General features: G+C 51.6%; 7 protein-coding genes across 7 annotated transcripts; 4 read left to right on the top strand and 3 right to left on the bottom strand.

Annotated features, from left to right (window-relative positions):
- Positions 1-196: 196 nt before the first annotated feature.
- On the bottom strand, positions 197-6,432 carry K460DRAFT_336831 (nonribosomal peptide synthetase 6; the record flags this gene model as incomplete). Its single annotated transcript, XM_040930988.1, has 2 exons — positions 197-5,932; positions 5,983-6,432. The coding sequence occupies 2 exons, from the start codon at positions 6,430-6,432 to the stop codon at positions 497-499; spliced, it is 5,886 nt and encodes a 1,961-aa protein (XP_040787588.1). The 3' UTR covers positions 197-496.
- Positions 6,433-8,193: 1,761 nt separating this feature from the next.
- K460DRAFT_336835 (leptomycin B resistance protein pmd1) lies at positions 8,194-12,729 on the bottom strand. The gene is made up of 4 exons (XM_040930989.1): positions 11,636-12,729; positions 11,382-11,439; positions 10,755-11,332; positions 8,194-10,700 (listed from the first exon to the last, which is right to left on the bottom strand). The coding sequence occupies exons 1-4, from the start codon at positions 12,524-12,526 to the stop codon at positions 8,283-8,285; spliced, it is 3,945 nt and encodes a 1,314-aa protein (XP_040787589.1). The 5' UTR covers positions 12,527-12,729; the 3' UTR covers positions 8,194-8,282.
- Positions 12,730-12,903: 174 nt separating this feature from the next.
- Positions 12,904-14,166, bottom strand: K460DRAFT_247784 (uncharacterized protein; the record flags this gene model as incomplete). The annotated part of the gene is made up of 1 exon (XM_040927360.1): positions 12,904-14,166. A coding segment is annotated over one exon (1,263 nt), but the record flags the coding sequence as incomplete, so codon positions are not given.
- A 549-nt stretch (positions 14,167-14,715) lies between these two features.
- On the top strand, positions 14,716-16,092 carry K460DRAFT_354888 (aerobactin siderophore biosynthesis protein iucB; the record flags this gene model as incomplete). Its single annotated transcript, XM_040931829.1, has 2 exons — positions 14,716-15,675; positions 15,730-16,092. 2 exons carry the CDS (start codon positions 14,716-14,718, stop codon positions 16,090-16,092), a joined length of 1,323 nt encoding a protein of 440 aa, XP_040787591.1.
- A 1,299-nt stretch (positions 16,093-17,391) lies between these two features.
- On the top strand, positions 17,392-19,543 carry K460DRAFT_394779 (acetyl-CoA synthetase-like protein). The gene is made up of 4 exons (XM_040936013.1): positions 17,392-18,045; positions 18,098-18,392; positions 18,444-19,150; positions 19,206-19,543. The coding sequence occupies exons 1-4, from the start codon at positions 17,607-17,609 to the stop codon at positions 19,526-19,528; spliced, it is 1,764 nt and encodes a 587-aa protein (XP_040787592.1). The 5' UTR covers positions 17,392-17,606; the 3' UTR covers positions 19,529-19,543.
- Positions 19,544-20,979: 1,436 nt separating this feature from the next.
- On the top strand, positions 20,980-22,760 carry K460DRAFT_385681 (MFS general substrate transporter; the record flags this gene model as incomplete). The annotated part of the gene is made up of 4 exons (XM_040935549.1): positions 20,980-21,189; positions 21,249-21,368; positions 21,418-21,693; positions 21,741-22,760. 4 exons carry the CDS (start codon positions 20,980-20,982, stop codon positions 22,758-22,760), a joined length of 1,626 nt encoding a protein of 541 aa, XP_040787593.1.
- A 63-nt stretch (positions 22,761-22,823) lies between these two features.
- K460DRAFT_365938 (uncharacterized protein) lies at positions 22,824-23,926 on the top strand. The gene has a single exon (XM_040933272.1). The coding sequence runs from the start codon at positions 22,984-22,986 to the stop codon at positions 23,470-23,472; it is 489 nt and encodes a 162-aa protein (XP_040787594.1). The 5' UTR covers positions 22,824-22,983; the 3' UTR covers positions 23,473-23,926.
- Positions 23,927-23,949: the final 23 nt, after the last annotated feature.

Below are 23,949 nucleotides of genomic sequence, written 5' to 3' on the forward strand. Positions count from 1 at the left end.
CATCTGTCAATGCGGCACGAACAGATACGCACTCATGTAGTATATACAAGCACCTACGAAGCTCGAGCAGATGCTAGTCGAGGCACTATGGAAAGCAAGGCGGTATTCGATATGGTTCGGTACAACATAGATAAACACGACAATATGGAAGTACGACTTGAGACGTCACGACAAATAGATTTAGTTGGTATAAGCTTAACGATTGTACAACTTACATCAACAGCTGTTCTACCAACACCCTCCAGAGCCTTGAGCATAAAGCGCAGATTAGATCAGACCCTGAAGATCTTCGAAGATCTGCTCCTTCACTTGATCAAGCTGACCATGGAAAAAGAGTGTGGAAAACCGTAGAGATGCAAGGTTGACTGAAACACGGCACTTGGAATTCGATGCATCAGGCAAGAAAAGATAACATTTGAGACGAATCTAGCGCTAAGAGACTCTACAAGTTAGAGTGACAAGAACAACCCACATACGCTAGTAGAATCAGACGACGTTACATCACACCTTCAAAGTCTTCCAAGCTTTGCTTCTTGGGCTCGGCACCACCTGCGTCCCCCGCGTCATCAAAAATTCTTTCCCCAGCCTTCCCACCCATCAATCGCCCCAATGCCTCCCCAACCTCCTTCAGCACCTCTTCCGCAACCGGTATCCATTCCTCGAACGTTACGATCTCGATGCCTAGCTTCTTACCACCCTCTTTAACAAACGCTTGACATTTCCACTCCCTCAACGGCTCAGCATGTGGATATAACGTCTCGAATTTCGCCTCGACCGTCTCGCCAAACGGCAACTCCTCCACCCACTGCGGTGCCTGATGCACCACTGTATCGAACCACTGCACCGCCTTGGAATCCCAAGCTGTGCAGTTGTCGACGATTTCAGTGAATCCCATACCCTCGAAGGCAGCAGACTCCATGTGCTGCTTCTGCACGAAGTTCAGGAGATCGAGGTACGTCCAGGTGGAGTTGAAGGGTACACGGAAGGGAATGTACTGCCACGTTGGTCCAAAGATGCGATCCGCAGAAGGGGCGCCAATGTTCCTGCCTGTCACAACTTCGCCGAAGACGACGTCGCGGAGGCTGAGACGTTTGGAGAGGACGAGCGCCCATGCAGCGGTAGGCAGCGAGCCAATTGTGATGTTTGCTGGGCGATTGGAGATGTCGAATTCGAGATAGATGTCTGCTGCTTTGCGATGGGTAAGTGGTATCTCCGGTTTCAACACCGTCATCTGTGAGCCTGAGAGAAGTTGCTGCCAGTAAGGTATCGCCTTCGGTAAGTTGTCCAAGACCACGTGGTTTACGTGTTTGGAGAAGGGCACGGTCTCTGGGACTTCCGTTCCAGCGTACAGGCCAGAGAGTTGCGAGAAGAGTATGGGTAGGCATATTTCGTCGTATTGCGCGTGCGAGATGCGGAACGCAAGCGTAGACGCGCCAGTCGAGGGCGAGGTGAAGAGTGTGAATGCCACAAAGGACGAGCCATGTGGTTTAGGTGCTTCGATGTCCTCGTGCACACTATTCTGTGCAAAGGTATTGATGTCATCACCTTCAGGAACAGATATCTCGCTGTAGGGTACCTCTAGAGAGGATAGCACAACACCGAGTGTCTTGTCGCCGTCAACGACAAAGACCGTGCGCAGGACTTCGTTGCGGGCTACGAGCTCCTGACATGCTTGAGCGAGCTTCTTGCTGTCTATGGGTGTAGTGAACTTGAGAAGTTCATAGCGCAGTGAGTAACGCGGAAGGTCAACGGTTCCTTCAATGGCGAGTTGCTGAAGTGGTCGTGTGGGATAGATGTCCACGATGTTCCACTCCGGATTTTCGAGATACGAGCACATACGATCAGCGCTGTACAATGAAGCATCTTTACCCAAGGCAGCGAACGGCACATCAACATTGGTTGTAGGCTGCGATGAGGCTGCTTCTGTAGCAGAGGACGCAAGTTCAGACAGCGACTTGCTTTGGAAGACTTGGGCGACGGAAATGTTCAAGCCTTGAGCGCGAGCATCCGAGACTAGACGCATTGCACCGATCGAGTCTCCTCCCAACTCGAAGAAGCTATCGCTGCCTTTGATTTCGTTCTTTGGCATACCGAGAATACGGCTGAGCAGGTTCAGCAGTTTGTCTTCTCTCTCGTTACCAAATGAAGAAGCCAGCTCGGACAGCGACTTGCTTTGGAAGATCTGAGCAACGTTGATGTTCAGGCCCTGTGCCCTTGCCTCAGAAACAAGCCTCATCGCTCCGATAGAGTCACCCCCAAGTTCGAAGAAACTATCGCTAGGATTGATATCCGTCTCAGAAATACCTAGAATGCGACTCAATAGGCCTCTCAGCTTTTCTTCGTTTGGCGACAACGCCTTCGATGGTGCACTTTCCGAGGCTGGGCTATCCACGGGCGACAATCCAACCGCACTGTCAGTCAGAACGTCCTCCGGCCTCATTGCAAGTGCATCGTACGCCTCGTCCGAGTTCAATACCGCTACATCGCCTAGCTTACTCTCCGGGTTACCCAAGAAAGCCGTGACGATGCGATCTAGCACCACAAGTACTCTTTCCGCGGCCTCCTTACTGATACACTTCGAATCGAAACTTGCCATGATCAAGAAACCATTCTCCTCCAACGTACATACCAACATGAGCGCATAAGTGTTGAACTTGAGCGCCTCACGTGCAGCTTCGGCGTCATCGGCTGGGAGGAATGTATTTGCGGGCGCGATCTCGAAGTCAACTGATTCGCCCCAGTTTTCGTCTTCCTTGGGGTGGAGTACGAGGCCGGTGCGGAGATCGCAGGCTACGCGGGCATCTTTGCTTAATCGGCGGATGTTTTGCAGACCCAAGTGCTCATGCGGGATTTGTTGGACCGTTTGCGCATGGACAGTTTGAAGGAATTCGGAGATGGGGCGGTCGAGGTTGAGTCGGACACGCACAGGGATGGTGGTGATCATTGGTCCTTCAATCTGTTCAATGCCGTGGACAGGTGCTGAGCGACCAGTGAGGGTCTCGCCGAAGACAATATCTGGGTGGCCCATATATAGCGAGGACACGAGTGCCCAGGCACCACGGATGATGGTCGCCATTGTGAGCTTTGAGTGTGCTGACGTGGGAACATTGACATAGTGTTCAAGCAGCGAATCTGCTTGCGTAACATATCCCTTTTGCGGCAGAGGAGGAAACTGATGGGGACTGGTACCGTCCAGTCGCTCTTTCCAGTAGTCTTTGGCATCAGCTGGGTTAAGCTCAGTCAAGTGCTTGATAAAGTGCTTGAATGACGCAGGTCGGGTCGTTTCCAAATTTGCAAACGCACGATTGAATCGATCAAAGACTAGAGGCATCGACCAGCCGTCATAGACTGCATGATGCATCGTGATGACGAAGTGCGCTTGGTCACTTCCAGTTTCATGAGCTATTCCGTAGCGGAAGAGTGCAGTTCCAAGGTCCATGGGCTCCTCACGGTCGAGCTTGAGAAATTCTGCAGCGTCAGATCCATGCTCACGCACAAGCTGCCCGTCTTTAAGCACAACCTGGAAAAGGCCGCGACCTGGTACATTGATGATGCGCGTGCGGAGTACGGGAACGTCCTCAATAACGGTGTCGAAAGCCTTCTTTAGCTGGAATGCTACGTCGACTGGAAGCGTTGCAACACGTTGGGCGACATATGCGTCCTGGAATTTGGCAGAGAGCGCCATGAGGCCTTCCTGAAGTGGTGTGCATGGATAGACGTCCTCGACAAGGGCGGCATCAACATTGCAGAGTGCTGCAGTCTCCGCCTTTGCTTTGTCTGCGTTCCAGTCTTTGCCAATGAGCGAGAAAGGAGGAACGTCGTTAGTCTCTTCTCCCGATAAAGGCTTAGCCTTCGCCGCCATGGCCGACAGCGTTGGGTTAAGCATGATGTCTGGCACTGTGAGAACTACAGCCTCTTCTCTCGCCGCAGCAACCAATCTCATCGCCCTCAATGAGTCACCACCCATGCTGAAGAAGTTATCGTTTGCGCTGAAATCCGCATCGCCGCCAAGGACCTTCGCCCAAAGCGGGCCCAACTTGAGCTCCATCTCGGTTGAAGGCTCCTTCTTCTCCGACATCATAGAATTGAAGCGTCGAAGATCCTGGCGGGTGACTGAAGTGCCGATCTCTCGTAGTCGCTTCCTGTCAGTCTTGGCTGAGACAAGCAGAGGCATCTTCCAGAGTGGGATGTAGGCACTTGGGACCATGTAGCTAGGGAGATCCTTGAACAGGTGTTGCGTCATCTCTTGCAGCGCAGATTGAAATTTGTTAGAGAAGCTGCCAAAGATGTTGCCGTCCAGATGCCGCATGCCGTTGGATTTCTGCTCAACCAGGAATGCTACGAGTGTTGGTTCGCCACTACCACCAGGCTTGATGACTTCGGTTGCTAGTTGAGTGTTCGAGGGCAGGTGCTTCTGCATGTTGTACTCGATTTCAGCGAGCTCAATACGCTGGCCGCGAAGTTTGACTTGCTGGTCCTGGCGACCAACGAAAATGACTTCGCCATTGCCGTCGGGATCGTATCGCACAAGATCACCGCTCTTGTAGATACGTCCATGGCGACCTGGCAACTTCGAGCTGCCTTTCGTAAGAAATTCAGGGTCTTCGATGAAGACTTCTTTGGTCTTAGCTGGGTTGTTCAGATAACCGTTGCCAACAATCGGGCCTTCGATCAACAACTCTCCGACCGCACCTATGGGTACAAGCTTATTGTGATCCTCAGGGTCGGTAAGCCAAATCGCACATCCTTTCCCTTTGCCCATAGTTATGTACGGCTTGGCTCCTACATCAGCGTTGATCGTAGCTCCGACTGTAGTTTCTGAGGGGCCATAGGCATTGACTACCTTTGTTCTTTGGCCCCAGGACGCTGCGTCGCTTGCGGACACACCTTCACCGCCCAGTGCGATGGAGTCCAAATGATCAAGGATATCCACATCCAGCGTCCGCGCGACGGAGGGAGTCATACCGGCAAGAGTGACACGCATGTCACGCATCGCGCCACTAAGATCGTTCATCCGGCGCTCCTCAGACGGGGTACATAACGTTCCACCGTGTGCGAGCGTGCAAAGCATCGAGTCAATACACACATCGAATGCGTAACTTGCGAAGTCCAGGACGCGAGAATGCGGTCGGTACCCTACATCGTAGGCTCGCGGTATCGCACCAGAGGTGTACTGACTGTGCGTGATAATGCAACCCTTCGGCAACCCAGTACTTCCACTTGTAAACTGGATGTACAACGGCTGCGATGGCGACACAGTCGGAAGAGTCGTTCTGGGCTGCTGTTCCGCAAATGGACTGTACACCCTATCGAACTTTGACTCTGAGATCGGGATGATGGTAGCAGATGGCGCAATACGCGCAGCAGGCGTGGATTGCGCTTTCGAGCAGATAAGCAGTTTTGCATTGATCTGCTGGATGATAGTTCGCAGGCGACCTTCGGGCTGCGCGGGATCAAGCAGTGCAAAACAAGCACCAACTTTCATAATCGCAAGTACAGCAACTATCGTCCATCGCGACTTCTCAAAGAGGACCGGGATAATTTGGTTCCGTGAATCGTCCAGTAGGCTCAAAGTCTGCGCCAGGTTCGTTGAGTAGTCCTCGACTTGGCGGTATGTGAGGTTGCCGTCCCAGGCCTCTATCGCTGTTTTCTCTCCATTGAGTGCGGCCTGCTCGGAAACCATCACGTGCATACATGTTTGTAGATCTGGGGGCATGGGCGAGTTCCATTTCCAGATCTCTTCTAGTTCATCCGGAGAAATTGACAGAAAGTTCGAAATCGGGTGATCAGGATCACTAAACAGGGTATCAAGGATCGAAGCAAAGAAATGGAGTTGTGACACAGCCTGGTGTCTTGACAGATTCGGGGCGTGCCATTGCGAGGTAGCATACAGCGAGCCTTGTCGGAAGTTGAGTGTAACTTCGAAGCTCCACTGTCCTTGGGTTAGTTACCATTCATGTAGCTGTACGATGGTGCTCATACCTCTTCCTTCGTTCCGTCATTCAAGGAAATCGTTGCTTTCTCGAGGTTGATATCTTTCAATCTTACGTCGCTAAGCTTGGCTTTCAAGCCCCCAGCTACTTTCTGATTCAGTAGGTCGAGGTCGGGTGTTGGAATACATTGTGTCTTGTCGGCTCCAGCGTCTTTGAGCGCCCAGGTGAACTGATGGAACAGATCTCGCTGGTATCGTTGAATAAGTATTGTCCATGCGGTAAGGACGGTATCCAAAACCGCATCCGCCGCCAGGTCCTCGGGATGCGATATGTGGACCTCATTTGTTTGTGAGACAGCGCCATTCGTATGATTAGTACCGTTAGTGCTCGTTCCGTTCTCTTGTGTCGTTACAGTGCCATTGCTTTGCACCTTGACTTCAACAGGCTCTTCCGGAACTCCGCCAAACCGCACCGTGTGGTCGCCGCTCGGTAGATGCATCTTCTCCTGCACACTATGTTGTCTTCTCGTCTTTGCTTCGTGTTCTTGCTCGTTTCGAGGGCGAGGGGTTGGAAGTGTGTGGATCTTCTCTCCCTAGTGGTTCAAGTCCCGAGTCTTCTCATAGTAGGAGCCAAGCATGGTAAAAACTCATGCTCATTAAGCTCTCCACCTGAGCTTCCGTCTTCACTTAGAATACGAACTGGGATGTAGGTCCGTCTCTAACGCACCAATGAACCTCGGAACAAGCCATCGTGATTCTCAAGAAACGCCGACCGCGTCATTTCTTTCACCCACGGCGCGAAAGGCAGGGTGTGCCTTGCCGCTCCGCGTCGTTGTTCGCCAGTGCATACTAGATCGTTCATACTCTAACGTAAGTGCCCCAGGGAGCAACCCGCTATGGGGGCAGTACCACGCTTTAGTCGTAATAAAAAGTCCTCACCCCGCGCTTCGAAAGCCCACATAAGCGGATCAGATAAGCAAGAGCGTGAATGACGGTGGTACTAACTGCATCTGATAACTCTAATTGCACGGCATTATTGTTGTTATGCCCGTACGGAGCTGCCTGTTGGGGTAAGGATCCATGCACGGTGACATTGGCAGACTGCAGATCGCGTTTGATCTGATAACGCCCGATTCTCGGAGATTTCGAACTAGGAAGAAGCGAGCATGGGTCGCATTTTCTAGACTGCTCTACGCATCTCGGCAATATCTATGGCTTGGTGTGTTTGGCTGCATACATAGAACGACGAGGGAGTTTCCGGGTGTGCAAAAAGGCCCGATGAGCGCTGCACGAGCTACGTCAATCGCTGACATGGCCACTAAAAGCTGTGCGCCGATCACGGTCTGCGACGACCAGAAGGTGAAGGCATGGAACCCATGGAAAGATGAAAAATCATCATGTCCCGCATGATCCAAAACCACGGACTTGTCACACTTTGAGTTTGTCATTTCGAGCGGAGCACGACGGGAAGGCCTCGCTTCGAGCGGATCTGATAATCTCATCATCCACATGTGAGGGGGAGGCACAGCAGACGGTAGAGGCGGGACGGTGTGGGCCGAACTACGTGCGGGCCCCTGATGTCTGTGGCATGGCATCTGGCGTCATAATCTATTCGTGGTCTAGTGTACGATGTACCATCACGATCGATGGCCGTCTTCTGCCGTTGTCCAGCTGGAGTGACACATCACGTCTTCCCGCGACTAAAATTTGCGAAGTCACAATACAAGCATTTTCGTAGAGCCAATAGTTGCCATGTGCAATATTATGAACCCCCGCACCCTGGGTTGGCCTTTCACAGATTCCCTGTCGCAGTAATCACCATAGAGAAAATTCATCAAAAGCCAACGCCGCAAATTTTCTCATTAGTCCCAACAGTTGAGCTACAGCACACACCCTGCATTGTCAGAATTGCCGCCCCGAGCATAAGGCACGCCATTTGCAGTTTACGAACCGAGCTCCCTAGTCAGGGTGTGTGAGCATTCTCCGCCTGACGCGACGCCTTTGCTCTGGTGGAGGCGACGACTCATCATGGGCTTGTTGTGCTCCCCACGCTATTATCCTTGTCGTCAGCCATGCGTGTTCGGCGGCTGGATAATCCTGTGACGCCGGCGTCCTCTCCGCCAGCTTCTGTGAACGACTTGACCAGACTCTCGATCTGCGTGGTCCTTCAACCAACTAGTGCCGCCATGCCTCGATAGCCATCACGGTGCATGTTGTATGGTACACGTGACATTGAAAATGAAACTTGGATACTGCAAAGTGGACAGGGTCAGTTGCTAAATAATGTAGAGCTTTCGTCGAACCGAAGTCTTATGATACAAACATTACTATGTACTATGCAGAACAAACCTTAACCCAGCATCTGGTGTAGAGCGTTTACACGGTAGCTCTCACTCCGCTGTACCAGTTCCTCATGTCGTCCCTGGTCGACTACCTTGCCTCCCTCCACCAAAAATATTATATCGGCTCTAGCGATGGTCCGCAGTCGGTGGGCAATTGCAATGACTGTGACGCCATGACCCTTGACAGCTCGTTCAAGACCAAGTTCAAGGGCCTTTTCGCTTTCTGCGTCAAGCGCGCTTGTACTCTCGTCTAAGAGTAACAGCTTCGGCTTGCGTACAAGCGCACGAGCTATGGAGAGGCGTTGCCTCTGCCCGCCAGATAATTGATTGCCATTGGATCCGCACTCGGTATCGTAGCCTTGGGGCAGATCGATGATGGTCTCATGGATATTTGCCAGCTTGCAGGCCTCGTGTATCTCTTCGTCCGATGGATTATAGCCCGGCCTTGCTCCTAGTGAGATATTGAACTTGATGCTTCCTTGGAAAAGTACGTTGTCTTGTGGTACGTATGCGATATCATCGCGAAAGGTTGTTCCATGATGGCGGGAAATATCGAACCCATTGATAGAAATGCTACCACTCGAGGGTGAATAGAATCGCTCCAGTAGAGCGAGAACTGTACTCTTGCCGGCACCCGAAGGACCGACCAACGCACAAAACTGCCCAGGTTGGATCGAGAGCGACAAGGATGTGAGCACCGGAATGCCAGGTCGTGCAGGGTACGAGAATTTCACGTCGCGGAACACAATGCTAGCGCCGCCTTGCGTGGAAATGGGCGAAGTTGAGTCGGCCGAAGCTTCGATGTCCTGCTTCTCCTTCTCATCGAAGTCAAGATTGGGAGATAGTCTGCCGGGCGTTGTCGAAGTGTTCGTACCCAGATTGATCAGTCCGCATATGCGTGAGATAGCGCCCTTAGCCTTGGAGATCTCTGGTGCTAAGGTGAAGAGCTGTCCCCACAGCTGCGCAGAGACAAGCATAGAGATGAGGATGATGAAGAACTCAGTCTGGGCGTATCTTCCCTCGATGATATTCTTCGAGCCCCACCAGTAGGCGAACGCGTAAATGAACCCACCGCAAGAATTGGCGATTGCTAGCCAGACATTGGTCTTGAAACTCTGCCGCACCATTTCCTTGCGTGGAGCTCTCAGCGAGCGGCGATACGTCTGCAAGATTTCATCTTCGATAGACAAAGCGTGAACGGTCTTGATGTTGGAGACAGCTTCGATGGTAACTCCAATTGAGGATGAAAAGGCGCCGGCGTGCTTGACGGTGAAGCGTGAAATAGCACGGAGCTGCATGTACCCGGCTCCCAACAGTAGTGGGACAATTACCAGACATACGATTGCGATCCTCCAAGCGACAATATGGGAAAGCACGATGGCAGCGATAAAATTGACGACGACGGAAAACAAGGTGCCGACGATGGAGCCGCTGAATCCGGCTAGCGAGTTGCCATCCTTGGTAATGAACTCGAGAAGCTGCGATGGACTTCTGCCTTCAGATTCGTGCCACTGCAATGGCTGTTGAAGGAGCGATTGCAGCGAAAGGTTACGCACTTTGTATATCAGTCGCTCAGATATGAGTCCGAACACTGCCCAGCTCGTGAAGTTGGCAAAGAATTCGATGCAAGCAAGCAGAAACCACATCCCAGAGAGCAGCTTTCCTCTTGATCGAATGAAATCCGGTGGGTTACAAGGTGACATGGTGCCCATGATATTTCCGAAAAGGAGACCAGAGCCAGAATACTGTCCGCCGACAATCAGAGCCGCAAAGAAAGCCAGGAAAATCAGAAGCAGATACGGTCGCATCAAAGGTCCCATTGTCTTGAAGATTGAACCCGCAATAATCTCGCCCTTCGACTGCTCAGGCAGCTTTGATCCTTGTGCCTCATCCGGGGAAGGGATATCTGCTTCTGGCGCAGTCAAGGCTTGCTTCTCGTCGGAGACCTTGTCAATCTCATGGGAGTCTAGGCTGGTCCTGGAACTAGATGCGCCGTCGTCTGCGGCTTTGACGGTTTGCAATCGAATCATATCTGCGTACGAGCCATCTTGAGCCATAAGCTGATCATGCGTACCCTGTTCAATAATATCGCCCTTCTTCAAGACAACGATTCGGGAGGCACTTCGGATGGTGGATAGTCGATGAGCAATGGAAATAACAGTCCGTCCTTGAGATGCTCGCTCGATTGCGGCTTGAATGCGTTGCTCACTTGCCGAGTCGAGAGCTGCAGTAGCCTCGTCGAGAATGAGGATCTTGGGATCGCGAACAAGAGCACGAGCAAGGGCGATTCGTTGTTTTTGACCGCCACTGACCAAACTACCGCTTGACCCAACGAGAGTAGCAAAGCCGAACTCTAATCGATCAATGAAAATAGCAACGTCAGCAAGATCTGCGGCATGTTGGACCAATTGAACGATCTCGACTACCTGAAGGTGGGGTACAGTTAGTAAAGTTCTGACAGCGTTTGCGATTTAACGTACCTCCGGTCCAGCTTTCTCTGCAGACTTGAGAAGGTCTTGCCCACCTCTGATGTCTTCAGCAAGCTTGGCTAATATGCCGCTGAGCAGAGTCTTCTCCAGATGCGAGTGAGGTGGGGAATTAACTAGACCCAACGCAATGTTCTCTAGGATAGATCGGTCAAGAAGTGAGGGTTCCTGCTGCACCAGGCTGATGAAGCCTCGTAGGTTTTTGATGTTGAAGTCCTTGATGTTGCGTCCATCGAGCAACACGTCTCCGCCCTGGGGATCGTAAAACCGGGTGATGAGACTAGCAATGGTAGATTTTCCGCTCCCGGAAAGACCAACGATTGCAGTCAGTTGACCAGCTTCGCATTTCAAAGAGACGTTGTTCAGGACGGGATGATCAAGTCTCGATGGATACGTAAAGGAAACATCGCGAAACTCGATGGCGCCATTAACGGTAGACGTCTTCTCGCTAGAAACTTCACTATCGTTGATAGTTGGCTGAGTTTCGATGTCCTTCCGAAGCCGCTCGAATGCGGATACCGCTGCTCCAAAGAGAGGTAGCATTGGTGCAACCTGGCTCAATACAATAGCACCTAGTCACCTGTCAACTAAGTGGCACTCTCAAGTATCAGATACACTCACCATCGAGAAGGATGAACGTGACTGTGTATATCTGTCCGATAGAAGCATTGCCTTTGCCCTAAGAGGTTATGGTTAGTGAGGTACCCTGTATTGCGGAAAGGATGAAGGGGAGCCAACCACAATGGTATATGGCTTGAGGGCTCCTAGGGTACTTCGATAGTGTTTCAAGCTCTATGAAATGCTTAAAAGACACATCGAGGTGCACCAGGAGTATTCAAGGCATGTTCCACTATGTTTAGCGCGGCTTTACATACCTCGACTGCGTCAGCAACCTTGCGGCTACCTTGCCAGTATCCCAAGGCACTAGAAGAGAAAGCAATGAAATAAAGTAATCCAGCTTGCACCGCCGCTGTCGTGGCCTTTTTGATACCCTGAGCACGAGCGTCCCCAAGATGGGCCCTGAACTTCTCCTCTAGCCTGGCACTGGCCCCAAGAGCATGCACAAGACCAACGTGACTTAGAGACTCTGATGCAATAGCGCTAGCCGATCCAAAAGATGAGGACAGCTTTGCGCTATACTTGCCAACGAAGTGGCCGCCAATTATTGCCATGAGCAGGAAGGCAGGAATTAAGGATACTAGCATGCCGGCCAGATGAGCGTCTTTGATAAAGCCGACGATGTATGCCGTCACGCAGAAGGAGACGCAGGTCAGGGCGACGCCAACCTTCTCCGAAGTACCACTCTCGATGGCCTGGATGTCGCCATTGAGGCGAGATGATACTTCTCCTGCCTGGAGGTTGTCGAAAAAGGCCATATCCTGTCGAAGGAGGTTTCTCAGATAGCGGTCTCGGACGCGTTGGGCTAGCCGCTGTGATGCCAAGTTCCAGCATACAAGGTGTATGTAGATGCAGGCAAAGCTACCAATAGCGATGTAGACAAGCAGTAGAATCTTCGGGGTGATTGAAGCCTCTCCTCCCCCCTTTGAGGCGCCCGATCGATTGCTGCATGTCGCGTCGTTGATCTCATCGACCAGTTGGCCGAATACAATTCCTATGAGTGGAAATGGTATGCCTGCGGCGATGGCTGCTATGACCCCGACGCCGATGAGGAGCTTGTCCAGCCATGTCGGATCCGCGTAGAAGAGGAGATGGAGAAAGCCAAAGAAGGGCTTGATGGAAGCCCGTGAGGGTTTGTTGACATGCATTGGGCGTGCAAACCCGAATCAGGTGCTCGAGTTGATTGAGGGATCTCTCGCGGTTGAGTATCGCAAAGGTCTTCAGGTGTCTGCATTGAGGCGTGCACAGGCAGGGCGCTGCGGCCCCCCTCCAAGGCGCGATGACCGGGATCGACATTGGCACTGCAGAGCGAGTTTGCTGGCCATAACGTCAAGGGGTTTAGTCTCACGTGAAACGGAAGCATGACGGAAGTTAGTGCATAAAAAAAAGTAGGGAAGACGGTCTCGGAGATTAGTCACAAAAAATCAGATTAGATTGACTCAAGTTAGATCAGATAAAAATTTGCGCCTGCCCCATCCGGAACGGTCCTTTTCTCTTATAGCCGAGCGGCTTGGACCACCACGACTCCATTCTGTGCATCACCCGCCGCTGACGACACGCGTTTCACTATTTCGCCCGCCATCAAACTAACATCCTTCGCCAATGAGCGCCCGTCCGCGACGTTGGCCAGCAGCCAGGCCTGGCAACCCTCTGCAACGGCGCCTTGCTTGAACTGCACCTCATGCAGGCTATCTCCCTTCTGCCGGCAGCCCAGCACGAGCGTGTCCAGGCGCTGGAGGAGCTCGTTGCTTGGTACTGGGCTCGCAGCAGTATCCCTGATGATATAGTCGGACCCTGAGCATGCTGCTGCAGCGTCCTTTCCGATGACAACGCGCAGGCGATACTCGCCTTTCGTCCGGACCTGCTTCTCGTACGCATGCATGTAGATGGACTGGACAAGCGCCGAAGCGTCGGTAACGGATGCCTTGTGACCGCTTGCCGGCTTCGCCCATATCGAGCAGAGTTGAGGTTGCGGTGGCTCTTTTTCGCCAAGCAGTTTCAATGTAGCGAGCGACTCGTCCTCGGTAACTATCGTTACGTTGCCTAGACGTGGGCATGACAACAGATCGTTCAGAATCTCGGCGGTTTGTTGACCGGAGCCCACAACAGAGACGTTTAGTCGTGGCTCGTGGTCTCCTCGCAGGTCATTCCTCCTAGACACGTAGTCGTCCATCGAGATAATTCGTTGTCCACCGAGAAAGTCGACTGTGGGTAGTGGTTGTGGTATCAATGTATTCTGATTTGATTGGGAGGGTGCCACGATGCTTCTCGCCCGCACCACATGGGTTTTGCCATCGCCATTCTTTACAGCGATCTTCCAGCCTCTCACAACGTTTGCCTCGGTTTCTGGGACTACCCCGACGACTTCGCTGCCATATTGAACTTGGCCCTTGAACTGCTCAGCGCACCACTTCAGGTAGTCCTCAAACTCCTCTCGCAGTGGGTTGAGGTGGTCCGAGTTTGCGAATTCGATCAGACGTTTCCGCGTGAGTAGATAGTTGACGTAGCTGAATGCGGTCCTTGGGTTTCGGAGTGTTGCGAGATCATACATGAATGGAGTCTCCATCCGTGTCCTTGGCATGTGCGGTCCTGAGTGCCATGTGAAGGTCGAATTCCGCTCAATGAAAAGCACTTTGGAGGGGTTTCGAGCTTCTCGATTTGCAATGGCAGTCGCTAATTGAGCTGCGCCAAAGCCGATACAGACAAGATCAAACATCGGCGAAGAATCCGCAGTGGAAGAATGGGGGACAGGGTCCGAAGACTTGGACGACGCGTCTGTTGAGGTCATGATGGAAGGTCAAGTCACTGTCAGGTAACACAATGACTGATGCAGTGTAGATCGATGCAAAGAAGATGGTACTCAAGAGCTAGAAGACGTTTCTACGAAGTTATGGCACGGTGTTAAGAGCTCGGCAAATCTTGAGCATTGACTCTTGGAGGCAAGTTACACGGACGATAGCTCCCACGAAATATGTCACCGATCTCGAGGGCTGCCGTGTAGTCCTGGTACTTGCCGCATACCTCAGCCTGCATATATTTGTGGTTGTCAAACTAGTACCCACACAGGCGCGATCTGCCCCCCACTAGGGGCTTCCCATGCAAACTCCATGCAACACCCCTGTCGCCGAAATAAGCGTCGGACGGGTATAGTATCCACCTAAGACTGCGTAATACTGTGGGCTGGTCTGCTGAGCCGTCGACCTCGGTTGGAGCACGATGCCAACCTGCGCGATTCGTTGTGAACACGCTCAAGCTTTATGCTGCTGCTCCGGACGCTTTTCGGTCACCATACTTCTCATATCCATTCTTCATAGACAAAAACGGCTCATCGACTACCATGGCTGAACAAGCGAAAAAAGATGCTCCTCATGAACCTTTCATTTTGAAGCTTCCCCATCCCTACCTCACCGCCTACGCAATCACCAATATAGCTGCACGAGACCAACCCATCAGCAACCAGATCTCTCTCTCTGCAGCGGACACCACCGGCAAAGAGCAAACTCAGGGTACGCTACTGCACAGCGACAGAGTATCCTTCAGCGATATTGCTTTCTTGGCTCAGGACGTAGTGCCGCCGAACGGAGACAACAGCTCATGGGCGCGCACACGAAGATCACCTTACTTGACCGTTTCCTGGACTGGCGACCGACCAACCGTCCCGCAGCTGTGGCTCATCGCCTACGGGTTAGTTTCTCTGCATCCCCTAGTCGAGACCTTCCGAGTCCTGTTTTCTGGCAAAGATTCAGAGTCGCTAGCCCAAGACCTCTACGCCACAGGTCTGTTTCAATCTCACCCAAAGGCTTCCAGTGCGTCAGCACCTCATGATGGACACCTGCTCCTGCGAGGCACCTTTTGGCAGGGCGCTGCGTCCCCGTTCGGTCCTCGCCCGGTTTGGGCACCGCACCTTGATGCTTCAGGCAAGCCAATCACTAGGCGCTATCCTCCGTTTCCATTCCAGAATGCACCATCTACCCAGTTCCCGGCACTACCACGGCACACTATGCATCCTGTCCGGGAACCGAAACCTGAACCGGGTTCAGTCATCTACAGCCGATGGATACCGCATCTAAAGGAGCATTTTACTATGGTCGCTCTCGATTACACCAACCCGGATCATCTCAATCTCTTCCACAACTGGCAGAATGACCCGCGTGTCGCTGCAGGGTGGAATGAGACCGGGACACTGGATGAGCATCGCGAGTATCTCCGAAAGCTGCATGAGGACCCCCACGTGTTAACCATGTTTGCCGCGTTTGACGACCTCTTCTTTGCATATTTCGAGGTTTATTGGGCTATGGTACGTTTTTTCTGATACTTGTTTCGTTGCATATGAGACTAACCGCTATAATAGGAGGATCACATGGGTGCTCACTTCCAGTCGTCACTATACGACCGCGGTAGGCACTCGCTCGTCGGCGACATTAGATTTAGGGGTCCTTACCGTGTCTCTGCATGGTGGTCAGGACTCATGCATTACATGTTCCTCGACGAGCCCCGTACTTGGAACCTCGTTGGTGAACCATCAGTAACTAGCGGCACAGTCCTAGCATACGACTTTGCACATGGCTTCCACGTTGAAAAGCTGATGGATTTGCCGCATAAACGAAGTGCCCTCATGATGGTTAATAGGGAGAAGTTTTTCACATTGAGCCCGTTTGTATGGGATGGGGAGAAGAAGGTACGACCGAGTTTAGACGCGCTCGCGAAGTTGTAATTTGTTCATAGCCATCAACTGATCTACGAGCTTTGCTCACACACGAACAATTTCTTTCAGGCCGGATGACTGAGAGCCTCTGTTCAGAAACAAGTTTGTCGCATTAGCCACTAGTTCTAGCACTTGTTTTCGTTTCGAGCTTTGCATGTCAACAACTATAGTCGCTTCCACTTAATACACCGTTTTTACCTACTGTCACAAAAGCCCGCCCGGGTGCCAGCCAGCCCATGGGCCGTTCCAACCCTCGGTACACCTGCACGGAGTTAAAGTGCACACGTCATGATTCAACATGGTCAGCTTTTTAATGGCCCAACGAAGCCCCTGGCTACACACTTTGAATCCATGTCTCGTATACAGGGCGCGGATGAGACCTCGTCAATCGAGCTCTACGAATGACTTTTCATGTAGAAATGAAAATTTTGTTTGAATCGTGACTGCGAAGCACCCCCACAGACCAGACAAGCACGAACAATGGCTGTTGTTTACGTATGAGGCGCACGCTCCAACCTGGTGAGCAGGCCGACTAGATGTGCGTGGGTGCAACACGTAACGGTATTGCATGAGGCCGGAGCACGGCGCACACCGCGGAACTCCACGCAGCATGAAACAGTTCGGTATCTCTTGAGAAAAGTCTTCTACACCAACTGTCGGGAGAAGAATTATCAGATGGTCTACAACGCTGATCCGGATAAATATGCCGCAAAGAAAGCTAGAAAGCGGATCAGATAATGTCATGTAAATGGCAAGGGATGCTGTCCCACAATCCTTCCCACCTCCACAGAAAGCCTTACCCGCCACCCTGTCGTCGATCCTAGCAAACTTTTCGCCGCATCATACGTTCAACAAGCCGTGTTGTTCCACGACGCGCGCTTACCGATGTCGCAATCCGCCCCCGGTAATCTTATCAGATGAAAATTCGTGTGCGGTCCACGGCACAATGTCACCGAGGTACTTCCGCCCCGTGCTGTCATCGGCGCCAACTCTCAAAAGCCTCTCCATGGCACAAGGGACGATCTACTCCTGATCAAGGAAGAATTATGTTAATCACTTGACAGAGCTTTCACCTACCTGGAAATATGATAGCTGCGGTTTTATACCCGAATGGAGCAGGTGAGCTTGAAGATCTGCTAGACAAGCCCGAGGACGTCATTTCGATTTGATGAGAGGCCGGACAGAGACGCGCACCCAAGTGACCCGAAAAAGGCCATGATGAAATGCAGGGCCTGCTCCCTGACGATGGGGCCCTTAGATCCGAGCCATCAGCGGCGCCGTCACTACTATGGCAAAAGTCGGTACTTTGAATCGCCAACACCAGCTACTGGAGTGCTTCTGGGTAGTTCTGTATACCGTTGCTTCGCTATTTTTCTCTTTCTACGCTTTCCATCATTTGAGTCGGTATTTCATCCCTGTTATTGCGCACTCGCCAGGTCCTCCTTCGGCGTTTGGGTCTCCAGTTGTAGAGCAGTTGAAGGCCTAGGTAGAGCAGACAGACTTGGAAAGAAGAAGCCGCTGTAATGGTTCAACTACACGATCAATCGCGGCCCGAGGCCTTACATCGTCTGAACCAAACACTGCTTCAAATCGACCCATACATCCTCCCACCTTATCCAAACCTCTCCCTCGTTTCCGGTCCACTTGATCCTCCTCTCGTGCAGTTGACCATATCGCAATCGCTCTTCCAACAAGTCGAGCTCCATCCACACAAGGAGGCCATCGTAATACCATGGACTGGTGCAAGGTGGACATATCAGGAGCTGTGGAACGAGACAAGCTTGTTAGCACGGGCTCTATTAAAGTATGGCGTACGTCCACGAGATCGGATAGGCATCATGAGTGGAAATTGTGAGAAGTATATCGCACTGTTCTTTGCCTGCGCAAGGGTCGGCGCGATTTGCGTCACGCTCAACAATACATACACGGCAACGGAGATGGAGTATGCGCTGAGGCATACCAGTAAGTACCTTGACCTGCGTAATTGAGGGGCCGTACGTACTGACCAATGCAGAATGCAAAATACTCTTCACAACACCCACAATTTCACGGTTCGACAATGAGCCACTTCTAGAAAAGCTTCACGAAGAAGACCTTACATCGACTCTACCAGACTTGAAAACAGTTTGTCTTATTCGCGGCAACTACAGCGACTTCATCAAATATGACGAGTTCATAAGTGAAGCCGAAAGCATACCAGATCACCTTCTCGAAATCTTTGATAGCATAATAAGTCCATACGATGTCGCAAATCTCCAATTCACAAGTGGCAGTACTGGCAGTCCGAAAGCGGCCATGTTGTCCCATCAGTACGCCCTTCCCTTCTCCCACATGCAATAACCAAGCTAACATCTCTCTAGCAATCTCATCAACAACTCCCGCTTCATAGGCGACCGCATGAACCTTACACCCGACGACATTCTCTGCTGCCCACCACCCCTCTTCCATTGTTTCGGCCTCACCCTCGGCCTCCTCGCAACGCTCACACACGGCGGCAAGATTGTATATCCCGCAGAATCATTCGACCCCGTTGCAACCATGCACGCCATCTCCGACGAGCGCTGCACAGCCCTACACGGCGTCCCAGCTATGATGGAGTCCATAATTGACTGCGAGAAGCCTGAAGGCTGGACCTCTGAGCTTCGCACTGGCATCGTAGCCGGTAGCCCGGTGCCGCGGTGGCTGATGGAGCGTATGGTCAGCGAGCTAGGAATGACCGACTTCACGTCTAGCTATGGGCTCACGGAGGCGAGTCCTACGGTCTTCAATGCACATACCACGGACTCGCTACATTCACGATTGACGACTGTGGGTACTGTGCTGCCGCATGCGCGCGTCAAGATTGTGGACCATGACGATCGGGTCGTGCCTATTGGTGTGCGCGGCGAGCTTTGTGTAGCTGGGTATCAGGTGTGTAGAGGGTACTGGGAGAACCCCGAGAAGACGGCAGAATTGCTGGTCCGAGACGAGCAAGGAGAGTTGTGGCTGCACACTGGTGACGAAGCGGTGTTGGATGTTGATGGATACTGTACGATCACAGGGCGCTTCAAGGACATCATCATACGAGGTTTGTTCCCCCTTGTCCCCTAAAAGCTTCGTGCACAAAAGCTAACCCAGCACAGGCGGGGAGAATATATACCCACTAGAGATCGAAGAACGTCTCGTCCAGCATCCCTCTATCGCACGCGCCATCGTCGTCGGCGTTTCCCATCCTCGCTACGTTGAAGTACCTGCCGCCTTCTTACTGCGCGAAGAAGGGACGGAGAAGCCGGGGCTTGACGAGGTCAAGGGCTGGGTCAGGAAGGTACTAGGAAGACACAAGGCGCCTGTGCATGTCTTCTGGCTCGGTGACGACTGCGACGCTGAAGTGCCGCTCACCGGGAGTGGGAAGATAAGAAAGTTTGTCTTGAGGGATATCGCCGAGGAGATTCTGAAGAAGACGTAGCAGGTATTGTACAAGACAACGTAGAATTGCACTAATATTTTCAAATTGGTATCGTGTAGCAAGATCAATGCGTGCGTCTTTTAATTGAGTCGTGTCTTGTCACGTGTAGACGCGACTGCTGCGTTGCTAGCGCGTTGGCCATCAACGCGTATCAGCTTCACAACCCTTCATACACTGACCCATCTTTTACATCTCACTTCCCATATCCTGTCGTCTTGACGTTGCCCCTCGCCTGCTCCTTGTGGCCGACATCGAAGATCTAGTCCCTGGCGAGGGCGGTGTGCTTACACGGATTGCTGGCTTTTTATTCTGCTGCTATAGGCAGCAGCATTGCTGTTACGTGGCTAGAATTAGTTCCATAGTTTTGGAAACAGGTTTTGCGTCGCGGTACTATACCGTTCAATTTGTTGCAACACCGCTTTTACAATTTGCAGAGAGCTTCTGAGCTTTATAACTTATTCTTCTCTCTCTGTGCTTACACGAACTCTACCAAGCCCCTTAGCTGTTTACAAGGTGACGGCGGCCAGGTACACAAGTTCAGTGCGCTGTGTCCAAACAGTCACGAGAGAGTGGCTTGGAACCACACGAAGAAGAGTTGAGATTGTCCTGTGCACGGTAGCAGGTTTCCAAGGATAGTGTGCAGCTTTGTAGACCAAGTAATGTTAGTCTTAAGCCTGCGGATGAGAGTGGCAAAGCATTACAGAAGCAGGAACGCAATCATTGAGTGGGTGAGTGATGATCGTGTGCAGGGATCGGGGGAGCAGAGAGCACGGTAATACAGGAGGTAAGGCCTGACAGATCTCTTAGTGTATATGATAACGATGACACTAAACAACATCAAGTCTATCAGACATATCAAGGATCTTTTTTTCTGACATGAAAGCCAATATAAGATTTCCATGGCTTCGTGAATAATAGTTACCTGCCCAAACGAACAAGATAATAATGTTTTGCTTCATACGCACCGTGATTGGTGGATTCAGCCCCGTTACACCCCGTAGTACTATAAAGACTACACCTCAAGTCGTTCAATATGTGCTTTCTCTGCTATATATTCACATCTTAAACAAACCATTGAGATTTTTCCGCATATTTTCGTCTTCTGCAGTGGAGACATTTCGCTTTAAAGTCAGCCACATTCATCAAACCATCGCAGTCGATGAACCCGGCCATTGTCATCGAATCCTCCTCTCTCGCACCCGTTATCACTGATAGCAAATCATCTTCACGCATTGCGAACGGGAAAAGATTGCCTTTACGTACGGGAATGAACTGTATTTCCGCAAAGAGCGGGTAAAGCCTTTTCCAGCCGTGCGTGGCTGACAAACGTGCCGAACATGCGGCATCTTTGGCTCGTGAACCTTCAAAAAGCATGCATTTCCCCACGGGGACGTGTTTGCGGAGTTGACCCGCTTGCGAAATTATCTTTTTCGTCCGCGACGTGACTGGAGATGTCAAAAGCCGACGGATATGTAGCTGGTGGCGCAGAGAAGGAGATCGAGGACCTGGAACGTGTGGTGACAGCGCCGCAACTACCAGGTCTTGGAGAAGACGAAAACACTGTTGTGAGGGTAGCGACAGGTGCTTCCGAACGTTTGCCGTTTTCAAAAGCAAGATGTGTGGCGCTAGTTATCACGATTGCTACTGCGCCGTTTTTGAGCGTGAGTAGGAATTCCATGATGCGGCTCAAAAAGACGAAAGGTTGACGATGTGCTGGTAGACAATGGCAGTTCAGGCTTCGGTTATCATTCTACCGACCATCGGCGAGGAGTTGGATATCCCAACGAGTCGACAGCAGTGGATTGTGTCGGCGTTCAACCTCACATTTGGTTGCTTCCTAGTTCGTCTCTCATCTAATAATCCCCAGACAAGGCCTGACTTGAATCCAGCTTCTGTGGGGCCGCTTAGCAGACGTATATGGGAGACGAATGATCTTCATTTGGGGCTCTGTTGCATTTACAATAACTTCTATTGTACCACCATTCATACCAAATGAAATCGGCTTCAACATCTTCCGAGGTCTACAGGGCCTAGCAGCTGCGGCCATGGCTCCAACGGCTTTGGGGATTCTGGGCGTTACATTTCCACCGGGTAGGACGAAGGATATCGCCTTTGGATGCTTTGGTGCTGGAGCACCATTAGGTGGTATCACTGGAAATATCTTTGTGGGCCTTCCCCAGGAAGCTTTAGGGACTATTGCTAATGGTCGCAGGGTGGTGTCATCGGCGAATATCTCAACTGGAAATGGGTCTTTTGGATCTTTGCCATTATTTCTGGCATCTCCACTATTGCAAGCTACCTGGTCATCCCTCTGCCACCACCACAGCCTGAGCCCATCATGCGTAACACCATCGATTGGATCGGTGGCACCTTGATCACTGTCGGGCTCGTCGTCTTACTGTTCGCACTCACTGAAGGCAACGTTGTAGGCTGGAGCACGCCTTGGATTCCTATACTTATCGTCTTTTCAATCCTTGTCGTCGTCGCATTTGGTTTCTGGCAACACTATCTGGAGACGAAGACACAGAAACGGCCGTTGATGAAGATGTCCATCTTCAAGAACGGGAAATTCACGGCTGCTAATGTGGTGATGGCGCTATTCTTCTCGTCCTTCAACAACTATCTCATCTTCGCCACCTACTGGTTCCAAGACTTTCAGGGGCTATCGGTCATTCAAACGACATTGCGCTTCATTCCTAACGGAATAACTGGTATTCTCGTCGCTCTAATCACCGGTCAGCTTCTCTCGCGGGTCCCTGCCGACATTATTCTCACCTTCAGCACCATATGTATCAGTACTTCTTCGCTCCTATTTGCCATCCCAATCCCAGTACATACTACCTACTGGGCCTATGGCTTCCCCGCCATGGTGTTGTCCGTCTGCGGCGCAGACACTATATTTCCCGTCCTCACCCTGTTCGTCGCCAAAACGCTGCCGCCTGAAGACGCATCCCTAGGCGGTGCGCTCATCACTGCCGTTGGGCAAATCGGTCGTGCAATTGGTCTCGCAATCGCAACAGCATTGCAAACCGCCGTCATCGCAAGAGAAAAAGGCGTTCATGTTGACAAGATCGGTAGCGAAGGCCACGGCCTCAAACCCTGGGACAATGCACTCAAGGTGGGCATCAGAGACACGGCATGGTTCAATTTCGGCATGAGCCTCGCGTCGACGATGGTTGTGGTGCTGTTTATTAGGGGCATTGGCATTATTGGAGGGAGAGGGAAGCGGTGACCGTGCCACACTCTGATCCAGGTTGCCCCACCACCCCGCTGCATCTGCATCTATCTTCGGAGACCGACACAGCGACACCAAATAGTTCTTGAACGAAGTATTGGTTCTAATATACCACCTCTCTTCTGTTTTTATGTGCAAAGCCAACTCGCTTTCCACAATCTTCTTCAGCTATAGCACCCCCAGACAGCAGCCCACTACACCACCTCGAACTACTCCAACGATGGCTCCTCCCGGCGTAAATGGCTTTTATTACTACTCCTTCACAACCGTAGACCCATTTCTCTCCCTTCTATCCGTCTACCTGAACTACTTCGCCCCAGAAACTCTTATCGACCCCGCATTTCCGCGCACATCTCCCCACGCCCAGTTGACACCCTCGCATGCCTTCTTGCATCACCAAGCAGGCGGTTCCTTTGCCATGTTCGCCTTCCTCATGATTTTCATGCTCCGGTACACGGACGACTTGGGCGTGTGGAAGCTGTTTCAGGCGGGGCTGTTGTTCACTGATTTCGCGGCGCTGTTTAGCATGTTCAAGGCGGTGCAGGCGCACGGTGGGCCGATCAGGAGTGAAGCGAGCACTAATATTGCAATTATTGCTGTTATTACGCTTGTGAGAGTGCTGTTTGTGATGGGTGTAGGCGTTGGTGGCCGGGGTCAGGCTCAGAGTCGAGCTCGAGGTCGCGGTCGTGGGGCTGGCAAGAGGGCTTGAAACTACGGAGAGCCTTGATGCAAGTAATCTACAGCTATCCCTCGGGCACCGTTCGGGCAGAAGAAATGGCTGGTTGAGGTTCGGTTTGAGTCAGTGCTTTTGACACGGTTCGCAACCCATTTGGCACTCTTATAATCATGTCGAGACAACAGTCATATATATGCATACCCGCATTCATGCGGGTTGATCATATCGAAGAGAGAGATAGAGTAGTTCCGAACTGAGGGGCTTGAACTTGAGCGGACAGACTTGCGCTAGCATCGATCCAACATCCTATGTCTATGTATTCAACAATAAATACGTCGAGAGTAAAATATCTCCATGGGGTCGAGAAGAGGAACTTAACAAATCTTGGTCAGATCAGCAATTAAAGTTGGCTTCACGACTACGTAGAGCAGGCCGAGTCTGTAACTTGAGATCTATCCGGTTTTATTTATGTAATATGAAAAAGGAGACTGTTAGTAACACTTTTTGTAT

This window comes from Cucurbitaria berberidis (genome assembly GCF_010015615.1).
Source record: "Cucurbitaria berberidis CBS 394.84 unplaced genomic scaffold K460scaffold_3, whole genome shotgun sequence".
Taxonomy (NCBI): Eukaryota; Fungi; Ascomycota; class Dothideomycetes; order Pleosporales; family Cucurbitariaceae; genus Cucurbitaria; species Cucurbitaria berberidis.